The following is a 23,530-nucleotide window of genomic DNA, read 5'->3' on the forward strand; positions in this document are numbered from 1 at the left end:
TTCCCAGTTTCTCTTCCTATTAGTGAACATGTGGATTAAGAATTGCGCTTGGTCTTCCAGGTAAGGTCTTAAAAGTGTCTTGTATATGACATTGGTAATCCCTTATCTCTACACGCAATGCCAGAAGATGCATTTTAGGAGTGTTATTTGCCTTTTTTATAGATGCATTAGACAGATGTTTTGTAATAATCCTGTGATCACCAAATAAAGCCCCATTTTGACACCCTCTCTCAGCAATTATTACTACTGGTTATCGATGACACTCTGCACTACTGCATTTCATCCTGTTTCTGTTTTTCCAGTCTTCATAATCGCTAGATTTTTTTTCTGTTTGACTTTCTGAGCCTACCTGATGATGGTAATGATCTTTCACCTTCATGTTATTGGTACTGTTCTACGTTTGTGGTTAATGTCATTATTGACAGCATTAGAAAATTAATCCATAAGGAAATATGTAAATCTCTGTCTTTCACTCCAGTTTCTTGCCTTTGCTGCCATATTTCCACATTCTTCCAGAAAACTGATGAAACTTAATGAACAATAGTGTAATTTGCATCTGCAGAAGTAATTTATATGGGGTAGTGCAAAATTTTTGTCAGGCTGCCACAGACCCCTGGTTACTGATATGGTCAGCAGGAAAGATTAAGTATCTTCAGCTGCTTATAAAGGGTGCAACTCAAATATAAATGCTTTCATATTAGAAACAAATCCAAATCAAACAAATAACTGCTGGAAATTATGCAACCATTTGCTAAATAAATCCATATCCGTCCAGCTATACTTGCAACATGCAGGCAAACTTTAGGCAGTCATTTAAATTCTTTCCATCAAAATATTTGGTTTAAATATGCATTATTGCCTTGAAAGTTTTATGTTTCATCCTACAATGATACACCAACATACACATTAAAAAATATCACAAGGAGAGGACTCCTATCAGACTTTTAATATCCTCCTACTAACCTTAGGTGGTTTAAAAGGATAGTCCGGTGAAAAGGTAATGTCAAGGAAGAAAACTCCACCTTCATATACAGACCCTGGAGGCCCCAGTATAGTTGACCTCCATTCATAAATGTTGTCTCCTTTGGGTCCAGCACTAAAATAGAAAACAAAAATATAACATAATGACCACATACAATCAAGAATATACCACATCAGTTATACTCTACTAGGAGTACTGCTGGTTTTGCAATAACACTACAAGTTAAAATTGTGTATCACATCCATTAAGTTAGTCCCGGATAAAACATGTAACTGGTGTCCTAAGCTCTGTCAGTGAAGTGATATATTCAGCCAGGAAGAAGTATTAAAATCACATTATAAATTATTCAAATAAGCACAGAAAAATTCCTGACTGTCTTATTTCAAATATTTTAGACTTTGCTGAGATGTCTTGTCACTGCCTTGCCTCACAAGCCATCCTATTTTCACCTACCTCCTCATCCACCTACCTCATCAGTCAGTAGCAGTGTAATTACACACATTATTATACAGCACAGACTGTACTAAAGACCGAGCACAAACAACCTTGCAGCTGCACTTTCTAAGTTACTAACCCAAGGTGCCCAGTCACTACTGCCGAAGGCTGCTTTACTCTGCAATTGTTTCCCTGTCTTAAAAATACTGCAAACAGGAAGCGGGTTAAACTGTTGGATTCTGTTAATTCAAAGTCCTCATTTAAAAACACAGTACTGAAACAATATTTAAAACGTGAAAAACATAATCCTGCATGTGAAGCAAGAAAAATGTCTCACCCACACAGTCAGTTCCTGAAAAAACAAAATTAAAAACTTATAAAAGTTCTTGGGCATGACTCTTCCAAAAGCCAACACAGGCCCCTTTCATACAACATAATGCTTGTCTGTGGAAATACATATTATACTCAGGGTGGCATCTTAAGGAATACGAAGACTTCTTTTCGTTTCACAGCCTGCTGATACCAGTCACTGATACAGGACCCGAATTTTAATTAGGATCAATTGGGATGGCAACTTCGACATATCTGATTAATATTTTTCAGAGGAAGGCAGTGCTGGTAGATTTTTCAAATAAGTGACATGGTACTGTCTTAAGGCATTTCTCGTGAAACAATTCTTGTTACGTTTGCAATAAAGATTTCCACAGCATGCAGGGGTTTGTGAAATAACGCTGTGTGTAGAACAGATGAAAGCTCTTGGCTATGCTCCATGCCTCACAATGTACCCAAGGCATACAATTATTATACGACATCATGTCATGTTCACTGCTCAGCTATTCATTTTGTTCACTGAAAGTTAATAAAACCCTCTTTCACCTGAAATTCCTTGGGCTCCCTTCATTAAAACTTCTGACTGCATGATTCCCTGCATACAACTGCGTGACTTAGTACTGCACGGTGTACTTCATTAGTCATGGTACCTACATCAATTTTCTATAATAGCTGTTAATGCTTCTTGGCTTTCTAAACTGTGTGCTTTCTTAACAAAAATGGGTTACAGAGAATGTAACGTTATGAAACATTCATTTTCTATCAGCCATAGTAACAAAACTGGCAATTGTTTTAAAGATAAAATCTGGCTTTTTAAGTGTCACAATAGCAGGAGTGTTGCCATCCATATTTCACAGTGTCTATAATACATCAGGTTGCTAGCTGCCAAACAAATTTAATTTACCCAGTTCTCAGTTTGCATTAACCTTTGAATAATAAAGCACATCTGAGACTGCTGTAAGAAACAAACCAGAGAATGAATAATTAAAAACACCTCCACTGCCTTTAGAAAGACCAATCCCGAGTCAACAGGGAAGGTTTAATTGTGACTGAACTAGGCATTAAGGGGCTAATTGAACTCTTTATAAGCCCAAACGAATGTGGTCCTACATCAGTGCTATGGAATACAAGGTTCACAGAAAGTAAAACCCTTAAAAAAAAATAATCAGGCAATTAGTTCAAATAGAAAAGGCAAGAAGCAGGGGCAGTCTAAATCCTACACGAAAAAAAAGCCCATAATATGTGATGGAAATCCTGTCCCATTTTAAGCAGAAAAACGTTCTAATACTTGGAGAAGCAATGACTCAGTTGATGCCAGCAGGTTAAAATGGAAGTGATATAAATGTCGAACCCAGATAAATGGTTGGAAAGAGCACGTAACAAAAGCAAGCCCTGTCTTTTTTAGGCCTATTTAGCCAGGAGGGGATGGTTGGGCCCTTTCTGCGTTTGAGCAAGGCTCACTTTTTTGATCAGAACTCTCTCTGATAGTGGCATTTTCATAATGTATATTATTTTTATTTGTTTTGTCTATTTATTTAATCGCATTAACATTTGAAATGAGCAGTCATCAATTAGAATAGTTGGAAAATGCTCCATCTGCCAGTTGAACTGTTTCGGCACGTCCAGCTACAAGCCCAGCCTGATCACATTCTGAGGATGTTGATTAACATTAATTGAAGGTTTTCTTTGCAAATGAGAGATGAAGCTTTATTAAGTATTATTATTAATTTGAAGAATAGCTTGAATTGTATGGAGTGTGGGAAGACTGCTGTTATCGACGTTGCCTGTTAGAGTGCTTGCTGGCAGCGAGGCTGTTCAGCCGATGTAAAATACCGATCCATGTGCACAGGCAACAGCTGGTATTAAGGGCAACAGCATGCACAAGCATAACGTTTTTTCACTTGCACATTAATAATACAAAAAGTTTGACAGGTGTATTATCTTTGTTTTCCTTCTTTCCTAATTGTTAAGCCTTTTATTTATCTGTGTTATTGGCAACCAGAACGACGACTCATCAGGCTTCACCAGAGAAAATTCCCATATGTGCAAGACCTCAGCCAGAGCCTTATTCTATATGGTTTATAATGCAAGAGGATTTAATTGCCCTTCTCTCTACATGGATATCTGCCCAGCACACTGAAGCCCAAATGTTTTACATTCAATGTGATTTATATTCCAGCTCTATTAATGTTACTGGCAACCAAACCACAGATCTCAAAGAAAGCAAACCAAACATCTCAGTGCCTGAAGTTCTGTTATCTTTGGAAGGACAGATTCAGATGTGCACCCGCTCGGCAAAGGGCAGACTAAATCTGTCTTGAACTCAAGTGACCCAGGGCCAGAGCATATGCATGCTGCCTGCTACTAACCGGCTGCTAAATCAGTCAGCTTTGGGGGAGAAATAACAGTGGCTGTGGCAGCTCCAGGTGGAAGTGGCTGAACTATAAGGATAAGGTGCTCAGAAGGACAGGTTTGCTGTCAGACCGGCAGCGCAGCCTCCCACTTTGAGCCCTGGTGCTGAAACTCTAGCGAACCTGCAGGATGAGGCAATCGAGGAGCCCAGCGAGAGGCACACAGTGTGACTCCGGAGCTGGCTCTCCAAACGTTTCCAGCATTTTCTCCCAGGTGGAATTTGTAACATAGGACCGAGGAGGTGCAGCTGAGCATAAACGCCCTAGAGACCTGATGTTATCAATGGCTTGTCAAGAGGTAGCTCTCTGCTGTCATTATTCCCTTACAGCTGATGAGACACTGCACAGAATATTGCCTGGTTTACCCACCAGGGAGGCTTTGCTCACTGGAAGAGCTGGGGTGGGTGGACATGGAGCCAGCCTTCTTCCTTTTTCAGAATGACATCAATATGGATGTACGAAATTCAGGGCAAAGAAATCAAAACATGTAAAATGGTCTCGTTTGTATTTCACTCTCCTTTGCCTCTCCTTACATATTTTAGTTCTGCCACTGCTTCCCACTTACATACTTGCAGGTGAAATGTATGCACATCAGTTACAGTTAGTAGCAAAATAATTTAAATGCTACTATAACTGAATTAATTTTGTTTTAAATATGCTTAACGCACTGACTACTTTTTATTCCCTCAACATGTTTTAGGCAGGCAGTCACTTGAATGTAGTGCTGCTAAAAACTGCTTGTCCGCTACAATCCATTATAAACACCAAGCTTTCCCTGCATTTAGAATATCCTGAAATATTAAATATAAAATTATGTATTAGGAGAATTGTATGAAAACAACAGCATCTACGAGACATACCAGATGAAAACCTATCTGGAGAAGTTATGAAAATACGGTTGATTTTTAGTTACCGTGATTTGTGTTCAAATTTACTAATCTTCCAGAGAGTAACTCAAAAAAGTAAAAATACAGACATTCAAAGCAATAACAGTATCCCACATGTTTATCAAGCAGTCATATGGAATAAATGAGTCAAAAAATATTATTATTTTCTAATCTAACGTATGTTTCTTGATGAGGGAACCCGTGCTTCCCCAGCATCTATAACTGGAGGTAGCATAACCTTATACTGTAGAAATTGAGGATGAATTCAATGTTTTCCCTTCTATTCTTGGTCTCTGGATCTTGCTGGTATCCACTTATAAAGTGTAGCTGTACTCTTTAACACAAGGGAAAGGCAGGCCTGTAGCACAACACAAAGAAGTAAGAAAAGGAATTGTAACTTAAATTGCCTTCTAGTTCCTACATGCTAATGGTGTGTGTGTGGAAGCGATCAGGCCAAATGAAACAGGAAAGCGAGATGGCTGGGAGGCCTTCCCATTCCTCAGGACTCAGAAAGAAATGGAAAGACTCTTCTGCACTAGGTGAGTTTAAGTCAATTTTTATCCTCATCCTTCATAACAGGGTAGAAAAAAGCAGGACCAGGATATTATACTTATTTTGTCCATGAACACACTTGCCATGGCATTGTCTATGCCAATGAATTCTTATTACTGCCTTATCTAATCTGAATTGCCTTAGCACACAGAAACGCACATCAGAGCTAGGGTTCCCCTGCACTAGGTGCAGTCCATGGAAGATGCAGACCCTCTCAACCAACTTTGCTAACTTACGACAGCAGAAAGAAGCGGGATACTCTCAGGTCTCTTCCTCTTCCTTTTCTTTTATTACATGGAGCCTTGACTTTACTGTTTAAGAGATCTCCCTCAGAGGAGAGGAGCTCACCACAGAATTACCTCCATTTATAAGGCATACAACACTTTTTCTTGCACACCCGTTTCTTGCACATCTAAGAGCTATGCTGGAGCAGACCCTGCCTCTAGCTGCCCTCCTATAATGCTTCTGGGAAGCCAGTTGCCCAGAGGTCAGAGTCGATACAAAAGTATAGGAAGACTGGCAAAATAATTTAAGAGCACAGCTGGTGAGGGAAGAGGATGGATGTGACACAACAGAAGGTTGCAGATTCAGCTTTCAGTGAGATACGTCTCTTGAGAAGTTCATATGAAGCCTCATTAAAATAAGCCCAGTACATACCTCTGCTCTCTGTTTTGAACATGGTGCCAATACTGAAACTGTACCACAGCTTGGGGCTGTCCCCGTGCCTGGAGACAGCCACGAGGCCAGCAGAGGGGCTGTGCTGGCAAAGTGGTTGCTGGATAACCTCAATCTGGGAAGGAGTAAATCAACAGGAGCTATGCTGATGCTAAAACATCACCAGGTGACTCAGACACACCTGTACACCCAGCCCAGCCCCGTTCAACAAAATGTAGTGTAGTGCCATTGAGGAGCCATGGCATCACAGCCTGTGAGCAACTGTAGTTCTCAGCTCTGCTTTCCCACTGCTGTGTGTCTTTGGCTTTGGAGTGGATACAGGCAGTGCCAGCAACATCAGTTATCTGTTGAATTTCTTATGCTCTTCTCCCAGTTCTCTCTCTTCTCCATTCTGGAAGCCCACCTGACCCACCACCTCTCGAGCCTTTACCCTTTCTCTTCCCTTGTTACTGACAGTTCTTCTTCGTAGAACCTGTATTTTCTATTTTGTGCTTGAGGGCGGTGTCTCTCCCACCCCCTCTCTGTATGGCAGCAATTCATTGCTCCTTCATCATGGTGGATCCTTCCTCCCTTCAGGTACATGCAGATCCCCCACCCCCTAACATCCCCTTTCCTTTTTTCTCATCAACAGCCATCAACACATCTTACTATTTTTTGTCTTTCTCTAGAAAGGAGGACGGGGTGGAAAATGGTGCAGGGGTATTTCATTACAGTACAGCAGTTACTAATTTTGTTTCTTTCCCTCCCTGTTGCCCTTCCTCTGAGATGTAGAAAATGAAAAGCAAGCAGAGCGGGTGCAGCAGCAACAGCGGCGTAGGGAAGGGAGTCACAGCTGCCTACCCAGATGCTACAGTGATATCAGTAGGTACTTTTATAAATGTATGTAATAAACAGTTGCCACAGCAGCCAAAGGAATACATTTCTACAAAACAAAAACAGAGAGATAGCAGTGAGCACTGAGACTGCCTGTGGCAATGGGCACAGTTTTATAGTTAATAACACCTCTGCTATGAATAAAATTAGCAGGGTAGTCTCCAAGCAGTAAAATTAAAGAACAATTAAAAAAATAAACCCCTTCAGAATTAGAGATAAGTGCTTAGTTTGGCTATAATATTGATGACTTAAAGTCTCCTCAAGAAGCAAACCCTCCCCAAATTTGTACCGTTGGAATGCATAACCTTTTCTTAATTTCTTTTTAGGTGGAAATCTGCTGAAAACTCCTGAAGTCTTCTTTCCCTTTTTTTTTTTTAATTTAAAATTTATCCTCATCTCAATTCCTTCATCTAGATGGTGCAGAGTGCCATTATCAAAATACCGGAAGATGCTCATGGTCCTTACTAGCTATTATCTAAACCAAAGCTAGAAATTTTTCAGCATTAAATTTGAGGCCCGAGGACCTGAATTACTCTAAAAAATTAACTATATCTACATTTTTAAAGAGTTGTTCATTTTATTTTAAGTAGACACTATATGTAGTGAAAAAGATTAGCTTTCCATGATCTAAGACTCAAATTTGTGTCTATGCTAGATCCAGTATTTTTGGTTACCCTGCAATATTACTAGGAATTTATGTCTTATGTATGTTGGAATATCAACATAATTAGATGAGGTAAGCATGCTTTTTGGGTATCTTTCATTAGACTTAATTATTCATTATGGAAACCAGGAGTGAAGAAACTGGGCTACTTGTCACTCCGAAAGGCTTTGGCAGAAAGAGAAACTTCGGACAAATCCCTTACACCACTTAGCTTCCACTACAGCGAGAGAATTCAGCTGAAAAATTTGGATCAGACTTTCTTCCAGTTCTTCCAGTTTTCTGACTGAGACCATCTTTCCATAAGAAACTTTAAAAAAAAAGAAAAGTACTTTCAGGCAAGCAGTAAGGGAAGGAGGATATTAAGACGTTTTTCTAACTCATGCTACAATTCATTCAAAGTGGTTATATCCTTCTTTTATCAAGTGCTTTTTATTGAAGCCAGTTGCCATTTTCATCTACACTTTGGAACGAATATGTCTGTGGTACACACAATTGGAAGAATATCTAGGAAAACCGATCCCAATGAGCTGCCAAAGGAGCAGTAATGTATTACAGGGTAACACTGGATATTGCTTCTTATGCTTATTGAGAGCACTTGAATTCAGTACAGTACAGCATTTTTTCATTGTCATTATTCTCCAGTTTTACCAAGGTGTTTCTAGAGGTCCATTTATCACCCAAAGCGATATGCAGTTTAACTTTGGGGCTTCCTGCCACGTTCTTGCAACAAACCCGCAGCACACCAGGTCAGTGTGCCGAAAGCCTGCATGGGGCAAATTCTTTTTTTTTCTTGTGATTAACTTTCTCTGCCCTCTGGAGCCATTAAAAATTATTGTCTGAAGCCGCTGAAGCTGTGTTGTGTTTAAAATTAATAAGTTTTGGCCACAGTAAACATAACAAATAGATTAAGACCAAAGCGAATATCACTTAGTTGATTTTATTATTCACTTCTAAATAATACCACTAAAACTTACGAGAATTATCCTAGCACTTTAGCATACTAGTATTATTCAAAGAGTATTTTGATGCTTTTATTCTCTAACGTCCTGTCTTCAGAGCGCTCCTGAGATAGAAACTGTCATGAAGAGAACTGCTTCTTAATGCACAAAACAGTTATTTATATTATAGTATCTACAGCAATTTATTCATTGCAAACACCATTACACAGTGTATGATCACAGCATGCTGAGTATTCACAATGAGATTTTAAAAATGGCAATTTTGTTAAGTATCCTCCACTTTGTTCAGCTGAACAAAATTACATAAAACCCTTCACAGAAGGCTTTCCTTGTTCAGCACTGGAAACAATCATTTGCCTCCTGTTACAGACCTATGGGCTCGATTGCCTTTTGCCACATCTTTTGTTTCTTTTTCTTACCATTAACTGTAGTTGCAACTCTTTTATTCCATTAGAAATGGACTGTGTAGTTTAAAGAAGATAAAATATTTATCATCCTGATTTGCGTCTGTGGTAAATTATATCAAGCAGGATTTGCAGCCATACTTTAGCAAAAGAGTTAAAACACAAGTAACTAGGAATGAAAAACACTACAAGTATATGAATAGACATTTCTGGGACCTTCTGATATGACCTCCAACCTTACAATTTGCCAAGTGTTATTATTTCCATGTTACTCCCAATTTGCTTTTCCTTGAGGTTTTTTCTTTCCCAGGATTACCATTTATTTTTCAAAATGTAACTGCTTTTTAATTTCACAACATTTCCTCTTACTCACAACAGCTGTAATTTACCATTCTATCTTTTCTAAGTTAAACAGAAAACATGACACACAACAGTGGGTGGCACCATCAGGCACTATATTTTTAAATTCTAAATCTAATCTAAAAGGATGAGGTGACTGAGTGCAGACAGATAGCACAGAGACCCCATAGCAGCTGGAAGATTTAAGAGGTGTAGTAGGGAAGAAAGCATTCCTTAAAACACCATTGACTTTTTAGTTTCTGTGGAAACCTTAGAGGCAACATAAGACAGACATGTAGACAGGGCTAAAGCAGACCAGCTTAAACAGACTAGAAAGACTTGCCATAAATGAGTGCAAATATACTAAAAGCTTTGGATTTGAAATCCAATTCATACGTTGATTTGATCACTTATTAAAAAATTATTCCAAACTCCTACTCTTCATCCGAAATGATGAAAAATTAAAACTAAAAAAAAATCACGCGCAATGTATTAGCAGTGAACGATCAGCAGAACTTCAGCTTACATCATCCTCAGTTTCTGACGATAGACTGATGATAAGAAATTTTTTTAAGTCTTACCCAAAAAAGACGTCTACAGAATCTTATTTTAAGAAATATTGGTGTAAAGATATTCTGCAGTAGTCAGCCATTTCAGTAATTGAGAATGATTTATACAGGATTATTTCTAACATATGCACACAGATATTCTGATTATTATGAATACTACAAGCATGGCAGTATGTTTTTCAATGACTGTATATTCTCTGTTCTTCAGAAAGCTGGTTCTGTAAAACCAGTAGTCACTGTATCTTTCCCCTACTTGGAAATAATTTATCCAACTGCCTATGAAGAGGTTTGACTTGCTCAAGACTGTCATCTTTAATAATCCCATCTACAGGCAGTTGTCTAAATAGGAACCTGAAAATTCTGAAACCTTATGCAGCAAGAATAACTTTGTAGATTTTTTCTGAAGTGGCTCAATTTTGAGATTTCCTTTTGTGGTGTTTTAGAGACTTCAGTTTCTTTATATAAGCTGCTTGAAAAGCTGTCCCAAAACGTTAACGACGGAAAGCAATGAGACAAAGAATTAAAGAAATTAGTATTTACAGAGAGAGGGAGATCTCAACCATATAATACAGCTGTGTAACCAACAAGCCTGGTCCTCTGTCCATCCTGTAAACAGATGAACAGGCTTGAATACAGACTCCCCTCGTTTCAGTGAGAGATTCACACATGCTTACACATGAAATGCTTGCTTACACAAGGAAACAACTCTGTATTATGGCACAGATTAACTAACATGATGTTAAACACATTATAAAACAAGTCATTTCCTCCTGACTAAACAAGCCTATAAAGCCAACAGGCACAGAAAAAGGAAATTTGATTCTGAAATCCATATACTTCAAAAGCAGATTCCTTTTATTTAGTCAATTTAGTTAAGAGGCTGTCTTATTTCTCCAGATCTCTGGTAAACAGAAGAAAACACACTTGGAAATTGCTGGCAAATGGACATGTTTTCACAGCATTTGTTCTTCATTTGAAATTATTCTCTTACTTCAAATATGGAGACCAGTTGTAGGTCCAAGGTGAAAGAAACCTTAAAATGTCTCAATTTTTGATTGAGACTGATTGCCCCTATTGCAGGCCACCTTCTGACTTACCAGAAAAAAACCCACCATTTATAGGCGATTTTCTTTGCAGTGTCTGTGAGGACTGAGCAATTTACACCACTTGACTGACTAGTGGAAATAAATGGGGATCTGGAGGATTCTTGGGGAGTGTTTACATGAGACTGGGACCCGGTAATGTGGCTTCTTCCACTTCAGTAGAATATTGTTCAGACTTTCTAACGTACTCCTCCTCTGGGGAGGGAGACTTGTCTGGATCCGTGACAGGGTAAACAGAAAATAAAATACACAGAAATTTCTCATTTTCCTATCAGGATAATTTTTTTCCTAGGATCTTTTGGGAGAGTCTTGGGGGCTGAGGTTAGGAAGGGGCTTATGTAGGACCGAGCTTTCTGTTCTGAGGTTGCTGGAAATCCTCTCAAAGTCAGACCTAGAGTTACCAAGTGACCTTGCTAAAACAGTTCCAGAAACTGGCTATGCCACAGACTTCACTAGAAGAACATTCCAGTCTGTTTTCCTGTAAAGGTGAGCTTATTTGGGAAAACTGAGGCTACATTCTTTTCAGTACACAGACCTCCACTGTGCTCCCAGGATCAGGACTTCTGATCGAGAAATCCTTCCCTATAAATGTCTTAGTTTCATCCCTGGCTTTATTCAGAAGCATTAGGATGGAAAGATGGATAGTGGTCCTGCGAAGCATGATGGCAAAATCAGTTCAAGAAAAGGACGCTCGGTTGTAATTTGAAAGCCATAATGAAAGCGTATGGCTGGAAGGAGAAGTCCTCAGCCTGCGTTCTCAGGATGGGAAGGCAAACAACCGGTGTGCAGTTACCTGCTTGTGAAAACAGTCTTTGCCTTGGAGATGGAGTTGGGGAACTCAGATCTCCACAAAACCCCTCTCAAGGTTTCAAGCAACACTTCCACTGCTGTAGGCCTGACTCATGATCTACTCTAGAAGTGATGCCTTGTCTAAGGAAGAATCAATATTTCTAATTAGTAAGGGAGAACCAGCATTCTAATCTGTAAGTCGTAATCAACAACTCTGCCACAGAAGAATTAAACTTCACATATAGAAGACCTGGGTTTTTTATAACCACAGCATATGTTCCCTACATCAAGATATAATACCAACAACAGTTGAAATTGCCATTACAATTTCCTTGGCAAAAAACAACTTGGAATCCTTACTCACACAGATGTTTTTTGCATGATAAAAATTACATTTGTGTTATTTTCTTTCCCGTTTTCAGTTCCAGCTCATCTCCCTGGTTCAGCTGCTGGTGATACTTTCTCTCATCATTGTTTATTCACTCATAATATGACTGGTTGTGTGAATTAAGTGACAAATGACCAGTCTGTGAGTCAGAGCTACCACCACGAGAACCACAGAACACTACACTAGTCATGCTGAAATTCACAACACGAAAATAACATGTGGCTTGCCCTATGAACACTAGAGTTATATTACTTATCTTTATCATGCGTTACTGCTTATCTTTATTATCCTAATCATGCTTGTTTAAGTCTTGTGTATTCAAAGCCAACAGCTGGAGCAAATGGCTATGAGCTACAGAAATGTTCATCTGTGGTCTCTGGTTCAGTGCTAGCCTAGATGGCTTCTGTCCAAATTGTTAGTACTTGGAGGCTCTTTGGTGGTCTGCATCTAATGAATAGGTTTTTTACAAATCCATTTCTTAGCGGACAAACGTCCCAAGTCATAACAATATCACTGCTGATTGCAGCTTCGTTGGCAACTCTGACTGGACGGAGTAGGAAATACTCTTTGGCTGCATGTGCAGGCTCTTGGTTGAGGCCCTGAGAATGCTGTGGGAACACATGCCAGACAGCTGCATTTCTTTACTGGTTATTCACAGGTTAATTAGGAATGTGTCTGCACTAATAGCTGTAACGATCAGTTAGGTACTCTTCACAAACACCATATTTGGTGTAACAGTTTTAACAGAAAAATGTCCTGCTTTTTTCCTAGTGTAGAGGGAAGGCATGGTGGAGATACTTCCAGTCATATTACTATTTAAATAACTTGGATATGATCAAAATCAGCAATGGCTCACCTGTACTGCTTGTGATAATTTAGCAGAAATCTAGCTGTCTGAGAAAGTTATAAATATACCACTTTATGTATTAAGAGGAAAAAGTGTTTCTCTGTCAGATCATACTGCATCACAACAGTATGCATAAGTATTCTTGTCACAGTTTCTGCACTTTTACTGGTTTTGATGCCTTCAAAATATTTTTTTTTAAATTAATGTACTTGCCAATTGTATATTCCGGAAGGGAGAGCAGCTGTTTCCTCACAACTGTACGCATAGCCTTTTGAAGAAAATTTTGTTTATTAATAGTAATCTGTTTTTCATAGCTTTGCAATTTCTTAGATAATAGGGTAAAACACAATTTTCCTTTCATGTTCTCTGCATACTGAAGAGACAGATGCAATTGCAAGAGACTACTTATGCTGAGGGCAAAACTTAGTACTGCTTAATGTGACTTAATGACTAAAAAATGTGTCTCGTTTATAGATGACATCTAGTACTCAGTAAGATATTATTATGGTCAATGAGTACTCTTCCCTGCCAGTTAGTAAAAGGATTTGGAATTAAATCTGTTTTTATTTTACTTGTTCAAGTAGACACACTGCAAGCAACCGAGCTAACCATGTGAGTAACACAAATGGGATTTAGTCTTTGCTCCTGATCTTTTTCTAGTCAGAAGCTCACATATAACAATATATATTTTAACTTGAAACACAGAACTGGGAGAATAAGGGAAAAAACCCCAGGACTGGAGAAAGGCTATTTTACAGCTACATAGACATGTAAACACCTCCAGGAACTTTGCTTAATAAGGCTAGCTACTTTCAGCTATCACTCCGCGGCCCATGACAATCTTTGCATGAAAGCATTTCTTTCTCCCCCAGGCAACACTATCAAGTTAGTACAGTTCCCTTGAAATACATAAATGCTGTATTTAAAGCTAAATGTACAGCATATGGAGGACTGGAGCTGTGCTCTGGAGAGCAACCCCCTCACCCACCCGAAGGCACTCAGGCACGCCAACAAACGTCCTTACAAAATGTGGCAAATATGACAGGGAAAATGTCAGAATACAGAAATTTCCTGTAGATTTTAACTTGTGTCAAGAGACACTCTTGTGTAATAGAGATACCAGAGGGTCTCAGCTGATGCTGAACTACCTCAAGACACAATGTACACAATGAAGTAGTCTACTCAGCAGTATTTAATACATGAGCAGTATTTAACTTATGAGATACATTACTTAGCTTTTCCTAAAGACACTGAAGTGATTTGCATATTTCTTTACCAATCTAGGTGCATTCACTCCAATGTGGAGAAGCTGTGAGTGACAGTCAACTTCCCTGGGAAGGAAGGCTCAATCCAGTTCACTCAAGACTTGATCTGGTGTTCAGTGATGCCAGTGATAAAACTCCTACTGGCTTCAATATGTTGACATGTACAAAAAAGAATGCTTACGAGCCACTTGTAAGCACATAAAATGTGCATGCAGTTGTGCTTGCAATTTTAAAATCTCCTATTTTTAGTGTCTTGCTAAAAAAAAAGTCTTGCATGTGCATTCGTACATTCAAATTTACATTGACCTACTTTAAAATGTTTTCAGTTTTTCATATTAGGAAACACATTCTAAAACTGTCTCCTCAAATGATCAAAAAAACCCCCACCACAAACCTTCCAAATCAAAAAGCAGCGATGGTGGTCCAGTCCCCGCAACCACTGAGCTTTGATCAAGGCTTTTCCATTACAGCAGTATTTTAGAATCATGGAAAAATATGAACCAAACTTGTTGGTTGACTTCCATTCCTATAATTTCTCTGACATTCAGAACTGAAATGTCAGTTCCTGTGTGAAATAAGAGAACGCAGTAATTTGTGAAGTCTATTAACTTGTTTGACAAACTAGATTTATTATATTTTTGGCGCATGTTCCTTCATAAGCTAATATTCTCTACTTAAAGAATATTTCTATTTTCATTTGCATTTGTATACTTCTTTTCAAGTAATTTTATGACTAATAGGGATTATTGTTGGGTTCAGGACTCGAATCTTACAACAGTTTAAAAAAATTGGAACACTTACATAAATATTTTCTCTTCAGAGGTAAAAGGTTAAACTGAGTAGCACTAGACATGAGAAAATGAATTAGAAAACTTAAAGAAAGATCATCAGTCTGGCTTCAAGGTTAACTTTCTGTTATTTATTGCAGGTTTTTTTTTTTTAAACTTCTAACAGTATGCCTATCCGGTGCTCTGGCTTGCTGCACTACCACAACAGAAACTACACAAATAGAAACACTGTCTAAAAATCCTACCCACTTTGAGAAACCCACCCCTGCTCCGTAGTCCCTCTCTCCTAAAAAATCCAGATCTAAGAAACATCCTTTTTGTTGAAAATCAGGAAGCTGTGGTCCTGGTAAACTGACAGGTAATGTAAATTTATCTTCCTCAAAACCATGATTGTGTGAATAGAGGTGTTCACAAATGTGAGTGGCCAGCTGCCTCCAAGGATGTGGCTGTAAATACTGTGTTTAAATACAGAAACATAATATTTACAAATAGATACTACACACAGCATGTTTTTCAAAATCCGTCTGCTATTGTCCAGAGGCTTTTTGTGGTAAACAAACCAGCATAAACAGTGGGCAGTAAAAGTGGCTTAAAAATTTTTTATTTTTTGCAAATGAAGCAGTATTAGCAACATCAACGGCTGCCACTCTTGTATTGACATTGCTGTCTTATTTTATTCTTCTTACTTTGATTTCATAAAACTGATAAATATATTTTACTTCCCAAATTGAGGAAAGCCTGCAAAAAGCAACTTTTTTCACTTTGCAAGCTTTAGAGAATTTATCTGAAGTATTGTAACACTCAGAAGCCCATACATCTTATTGTAAAAATAATTTTATGTCTGAACTTTCATATATTTCCAAAAAATTACAGGAGAGATTTAGTGCAAGTTAGATGGCACTGCCACAAATACCATTTCAATTCATGGTTATCAATTTAGGCAAACTAGGATTTCCCAAAAATGTTATTTAAAAGTTTTGTATGGACATATCTCTTGTCCAAAACATCAGATTTTTTTTTCATCTCTTCTATTCTCAGTTTCCCTATAATAGCCACAAGTATTTTTCATTTGTGGGCTATAAAACATTACAGTTATTCATTACATATGGCATTGGCATAGTTGTTATAGCTACCTAGTGTACATTTCAATACCAAAATACATTTCTCAGTTTAATACACTACTAATGAATCAAATAAAATTCAAGCAGTTTGGGGCTTCAGCTGACACTTTAACTTATTACACCCATAATCACATCATGAGCAGAAAAGGCCTTGTAACTCTTACTCCATGTTCAGGCGGTTGTAGTGAAATTCACCATAATATTCTAACTCTCTGGTTTATAATTACTTCCAAATTTCAGAAAATGTATTTACATGCCCACTGATATTAGTTTTTCAGGGGGGTTTCTGTTATGCCACCACAGATGCCCAAAGAAACCCATGCAAAAATTGCACATACAAATACACATCCAAAATTATTTTTTTTTAGCATTTTAAACAAGGGACTTTGTTTTGCTAAAATACTTCCAGACCTCCTCGTCAGAGACTGATCCAGAACCAGAATCTCCTGACTGGGGAGTGGGGATGGGCAGCCCTTCCCTTGCCAAATAGATTTTCAAACCCTTTGACAACCCACACTTAAGATGTTCTTCATTCATTCAATAACGTTACTTATATAGGCGCACAGAAGAAAAAAGAGGAAGGTTCAGAGCAAAGCCCAGTCCTTTGCTGTGGCCTTCCCACCGCTGCTGAGAAGAGCCGAACTCCCGGTGTTAGGGCATAGTTTTATAATGTTACTCCTCTGCAGTCACATGTAGCTCAGCTTGCAGTCATTGCTCTAAAATATTTAAAACTTAATAACACGTTGCTGCAAATACTTTCTACTGGGTGATGCCAATGAAAATATTCACAGTACTATAAAGAGGAGTCATTAATTATCTCCAGGTCTTACAAAAAGTTAGGACCTAGTACCAAAAATACATGTGGACGTGAACAACGTTTTGTGCACATGAAGCTGCTTGAGGACACAAGCTTCTCAGGACCCACGCTTCCAAGCTGTAGCTTGCTGGTTTTGACAGCAAAGTGAAAAGTTACATTCCAGGAACTGAAATACGTTTCTTTTATAGCATTATTTTTCAGCTAGTACACTACCAGGAGGCACTAATAAGCAAGTTCTGTTGGGCAATGAATAAACTCAATTATCCAAGGATGGAATATTTCAGAACAAATCCTAAGAGTTTTGTGTTGGATTTTCATGGGGTGGTGTTGCTTTTCGTGCATACAGAGCATGAGATCAGTACCCACAGCAGGCACAGCGTACAAGGCTTGCTGTCAGCTCCGGGGAACCCTACAATCAGGCTCTCATCTGTTCAGCAGAAGTTCAAAACTGGGATGTCCTGTGTTGAACGTCTGTATCTGCCGCACGATGAGACAGTGGGAAACAGGTTCTCGAGCTTGAGGTGAAAAGACTTAACCTCCTCACCGCAACACCTTGGTGTGCTAGTGGCTGTCTGTCGTAACAGGCTCTTTTAACTATAGAAATAGATTCCAGCCTCACTGCAATATATCCTGCAGGGAGAGGAAAATGAGAAAACAGACTGTGGTACCTCTAATGAGTAGAACACTTCAGCCCATATTCAGTCAGATTCACTGATTATAAGGCATCTATTTACTCTAAGCTGAGAGAGCAAAATCTCTGTCATTGGGTAGAATAAACACTGTTTAGAGTGAAACCATTTGTAATATGCTTTAATTGGCAATTTTCCCTTAATGAATAATATAATATCTTTCATATGAGGATACTGCAGCTCTGCGATTTTTTTGTCCCTGTATTAAGAGATGTGAAAACTGATGCACAGAATAAATTCTCTTAATAACAGAGCTTAGAATAATACAACCATTATCACAGGGATCACGCTTGTCTTCTGTAACCACATGAATGCAACCAGAGCAAGAAAGTAATGTAAAACACCCACATACTTAAAATCAACATCTTTTCTTCAGAACAGATGGCAATATAAAATATGAATTAGGAATAACTTCACATAAATTAAGGAAAAAAACTTTTTTTTTAAAAGTAGAAGATACCTGGCTGTTTAGAAACTGTGTTTACACTTATAACATTTCGTCTGCCTGAAGATATGGCCAAGAGGTTCAGTCAACAAAGAAGAACTGCATATGTTTTTTGTAGGCTACACAGAGGCTTGCAGACTAGACAGCTTCACAATGCCAAAATGTCACTGAGGCTGTCTTTCAGAGGGACAGCTGAAGGAGTTTAACCTGCTCCAGGGAAAAGGTTACCTGAAATGATGAAGTCCAGCTGACCAGGTGCATCCAGGAGCTGGAACATGCTCTCACAGAAAACCGCTGGGTGTTGATAAGGTGAGTTTTGTTGGTAGCTATACTACACAGTTTAAGATAACTGGAAAGTCTCAACTGAAGAAAGTTTTAACTCTTTGCCTTTTAAAAAGGCTTTTATATGCTCTGTTCTTGACTTGAATTGGGCAGTACCTATCCTCAAGGGTCTGTACTGGGACCAACATTATTCAGTATCTTCATCATGACATGGACAGTGGGAATGACTGCACCCTCAGCAAGTCTGCGGATGGCACCAAGCTGAGTGTTACAGTTGATATGCTTGAGGAAAGGTATGCTATCCAGAGGGACCTTAACAGGCTCGAGGTGTGAGCCCATGTGAACCTCATGAAGTTCAACAAGGCCAAGTACAAGGTCCAGCACCTGGATTGTTGCAATCCTTGACAGTAATACAGACTGGGGTATGAATGGATTGAGAAAGTAGCCCTGCAAAGAAGAACCTGGGGATATTGGTGGATGTGAAACTGGACATGAGCCAACAATGTGCACTTGCAGCCCAGAAGGCCAATCGACTCCTGGGCTGCATCAAAAGCAGCATGGCCAGCAGGTCGAGGGAGGTGATTCTGCCCCTCTACTTTGCTCTCATGAGAGCCCACCTGGAGTCCTGCATCCAGATCTGGAGTCCTCAGCACAGCAAAGACATGGACTTGTTAGAGCAGGTCCAGAGGAGGGCCATGAAAATGATCAGAGGGCTGGAACACCTCTCCTGTGAAGAAAAGCTGAGAGAGTTGGGATTGTTCAGTCTGGAGAAAAGAAGGCTCCAAGGAGACCTTATTGTGGCCTTTCAGTACTTAAAGGGGGCTTATAAGACAGATGGAAAGAGACTTTTTACCAGGGCCTGTAGTGACAGGACAAGGGGCAACAGCTTTAAACTGAAAGAAACTATATGTAGATTGGATATAAGGGAGAATTTTTTAAATGAGGGTAGTGAGACACTGAAATAGGTCGACCAGAGAAGCTGTGGATGCTCCATCCCTGAAAGTGTTCAAGGTCAGGTTGGATAGGGCTTTGTGCAACCTGATCTGGTGAAGCATGTCCCTGCCCATCTCCCCTAGTCCAAGGGTTGGACTAGATGATCTTTAAAGGTCCCTTTCACTCTAAACCGTTCTGTTTTCCTATGTTTCTGTCATGTTACTCTATATTAGAAAATGAACAGGACTATCCTATATATCATACTCTATGAGGATTTACACATTTCCAAGACTTTATTTTCACTAGAATAAACACCTACTTTTATGTTTCCCAGAGTGTTCTTATCAGAATATATACTCTTTCAAGAGTTTGCCAGTACCAACTAGAGCTGCTTGTAGCAGAATAAAAAACCCTGCTTCTAATACATGCATATGTAAAAAACCTCTCATAAATTAAAGTAATGGGCCAAACACTGTCATGATACAATTCACTGACTTCAGTGGAGTTGTACTAGCTTACTTAAGGATTAAACTTGGCTCAGTAAGGTCATTAGGAAAATAAAGGACTGCAGAAATATTTTTTTGAAGTCATGAAAGTAGAGTGTGTAACACCACAATGGAGTAAAAATCTAAGCAGCAGTATAAAGATAATTACACAAAACTCTGTATGGGTACCCAGACCAATATTGTCAGTATGTGATCTGATGTAAAGAAACACGCATACACTACCACAAAAACAAGAATAAAATAATTGTTCACAGGTTCAACGCAAGAGACATTTTCCCCTTAGAGAAAACCCTACAGAAGGCTTCCTCTCTTCAGAGAAGTCAACAGAATGGAAGGGAATGAAAAGTGGCAGGTAAAACCTCTGCAACTCCAAACATTATTCAAAGCTAGAAAATGAAAATGGTTCATTACAAGATGAGGAAAAAGACATAGCTGATTAAAGTCAGTCAACCCATTTATATCTCAGCAAACACCTCGGGTTTGCCCTTTGTCCATCTGCAGAAACCAAAAGATTTTTCTGACCTCATAAATTAGCAAGAAATGGATTATATACTACTGATCTATTCAGCTCAGCAGCTCCTTGGCACCATTTATCTCAGCTCTCACAGAACCAAACACACCTACCATGAGGGTGATTGCTCTGGAGTTTCTCAAAGTTAAGAGGAAAAAGCCTCACTTGAGCAACTGGCATGTCACAGTGGTGTCACATTGACTCTGGTCTAATTGCCTGACATAGCTGAAGGTGGTGACCACTGAATGCTACTATCATTGCTATTCTGCAGCTCTGCACAGAGCAGAGCTGAAGTATAGTGAGACAGGACTTCTAAAAAATTGTTGGCAATGTCATATTAAAAAGTTATGATGAGATAACACCTTGTTTATGGCCTGGAGGTTTCATTCAGCTTCTTAAATCATTTGCTATCCATAGATCACCACTAAAAAGTTGCAATATAGTGCTCTATTGGCACAGAAGCACCTAAACAGAACAACGTGTCTAAACATACAGGAGCAGTTGAATTTGTCCTGGTAAAACATATTCACATCCACATTCATCAAGAATAACTTGGTATGTGAACAGAAAATAAGATGTTTATTCACTAGCCTAAATGAGAGTTAGCAGTATCCTATTCATTCACTCTTAGCCAAGCATGCATGCTGGCAAGATCCATGTATGGATTATATGATCTGCCTGAACCGTAGACAGAATTTACTCGTTTAAAAATTATGTTAACTTTGTTAAAAATATGTATCTTGAAGAAGACTCGTTTAAAATTTGCATTCTGTAGTTTAAAATTCTGGAGCCTCTCTCCCATTTGAACTGGGCATTTGAGAAATACAACCGTACTGTTCTATGTCAGACCGTCATGCACATCCACTGATAGTGAGGCAAACGTGTCAGACCTGTGGCTAGGGAGGGAGAGGTTCTTCCATGTGTTGTTTCCAATATTAGTAAAAATATTTTGTACCTTCTATATGTGTTACCTCCTCAGAACAGATGTAACCTCAGGCTGCTCTTCAGATAAGTTAGTTTTCTGTATCCTGACGGTTTTCTTTAAATAAGTATCAGCATGGCCATTTGGCTTCACTACATTCCTGCAACCTCTAGAGTGAGCAGGACAGGCCACCAAGCAGATGCTGTGACAGCTATCCTTTCAAGCAAAAATAAAAGGCTGTAAAAGAAAATGCACCTGTTTTTATTTAAGATTTCACGTTACCTCTTCAATGGTTTCTGCTTGCTGACAAGCAAACACATGACCTAAGCATCAGCAGCTAGAATTACCTATTTGGTGAAAGCGTGTATTTGCTGACTTAATATGTTTAGCATTTGTCACATGCACAGAGGAGTTGACAAATACAATCATCTTGTCCTTACTTAATAATTTTGTGGAGCGAGAAATGACTCAGTTCATTCTTCTTCCTTTACTTGCTCCTAACTATGGTAGCGTGCCAAAAAACAGCTCACAGCCATTTCCCTTCTCTAACATACAAAGTCAAAGTAAATTTCCAGCTGGCAAATGAAATGCAATGTTGATTAGGAATGCAATGTATTTGAAACATTTGACCTTTAAAGCACAAAAAACTTGCATCTGAAATATAGTAAGTTTGTCACATATCCACAAAGCCATATCAAATCAGGAAATGCAGTTGTTAGAGCTGATTAATGCTGACTTTGTGGTTCCATGATTTTTATATGTATGTGTCACAGTCCTAACCCTGTGAAAGGAACACTGCCAAGTCCCTGACTTCCCAGATATGTTCTACTTCGAAACTGCTATCCTCTTGTGGAATTATGTTATATATATTCCAATTAAATTACGTTTAACTAAGATCTCAGATTTTACCTTCAAACTGACAAGCTGTATCAAAGCAAACATCTGAGAACTTGAAATTGAAATACACTTTAAACCTTACCAGTTTCATACTATTGATAATTGCTGTTTCAAAAGTCATCAAACTCTGAACTTCATTCATACTATTTGGACTCATCCCCTGAAATGCAAGTTCTAGAAAAAGCTTGAAATTCTTTTTCCATTTTGATACAAACTGATTTGTGTGCTCAGACATTGTCTATCAGGTGTCTAACAATAAGAAGCACAAAAAAAATGAAACACTGAATATGAGAAACCTTTAGTTCTGTACCATTTAATCACTTAAATTCAACTCATTTCCTCGTTTTATTTAAGTGTGGACTCAAATTCTGTTCATATGGAGGAAGGCTTATTTAGTCCTTATGCTTCAGAGATTACTGCACCAGTTGGCTCTGCCCAGGGCTTTCTGCCTGGATCTGGGGAAAAATAAAGGCGTGAAAAAGGGGAAAGAGTTCAGGTATGAACAAGTTCTCCAGCTCTTCTTCTTGTGTTACAGGCTGCAATATGAAACATAGGGCTATGCTGATAAAAAAAATAGCAGCAAAATTTCTCTTACAAAGCCTGTTACGCCAGCGATAGGTTGAATATTATTCCTGTCAAATACAGGCAAGTTGGCAGCCCAGGCTCCTGGTAAACTGTATGATGTAAGAGAAACATATCCTGGGATTCAGATTTTCCTCTTAGAGACTAAAAACATTCACCATTTGTCCCAATCCTGCTTTAACAAGACTGGAAAGAACTTTGTACTGATTTCAACAGAAATTAAGCTCCTCACAAATACACACAAACACAGTTTTGTATTTTGTTTAGTTGAATGCACATACATGCTTGCCAGTAGAGGGGGTATAGCTCAACCGTTTTTCTTCCTAGAAGGGGCTGTCACAACTGAGGACCATATGAAGAAGAAGAGGTAAACAGGAAAGCTGTGCAAATTTACATGCCTTTAGAAAGAGGAGCTGCGAGGGGAAAAGGGCTTCTGGAATGCAAAAGAAAAAAGCAGTAGGAAGATAAATATTAATTTCAAGCTTCTAGCAGTTTAATACGAGTCAACCAAAAGACAGAAAAAATCACAAGTACCTTCAATTGATTTCAGACTGAAACCTCTTCT

At 38.8% G+C, this 23,530-nt stretch overlaps 1 protein-coding gene across 3 annotated transcripts in view; it reads right to left on the reverse strand.

Moving 5' to 3' along the window:
* UBE2E2 (ubiquitin conjugating enzyme E2 E2) overlaps positions 1–23,530 on the reverse strand; it is a 221,201-nt gene that overhangs the window by 38,149 nt on the left and 159,522 nt on the right. For all 3 annotated transcript variants that reach the window (XM_064444277.1, XM_064444279.1, XM_064444278.1), the window contains exon 4: positions 964–1,096. In XM_064444277.1, coding sequence (XP_064300347.1) covers positions 964–1,096 — 133 coding nt within the window. The remainder of the gene's footprint in view (positions 1–963; positions 1,097–23,530) is intronic.

This window comes from Phalacrocorax carbo, chromosome 2 (assembly GCF_963921805.1).
Source record: "Phalacrocorax carbo chromosome 2, bPhaCar2.1, whole genome shotgun sequence".
Lineage (NCBI taxonomy): Eukaryota > Metazoa > Chordata > Aves > Suliformes > Phalacrocoracidae > Phalacrocorax > Phalacrocorax carbo.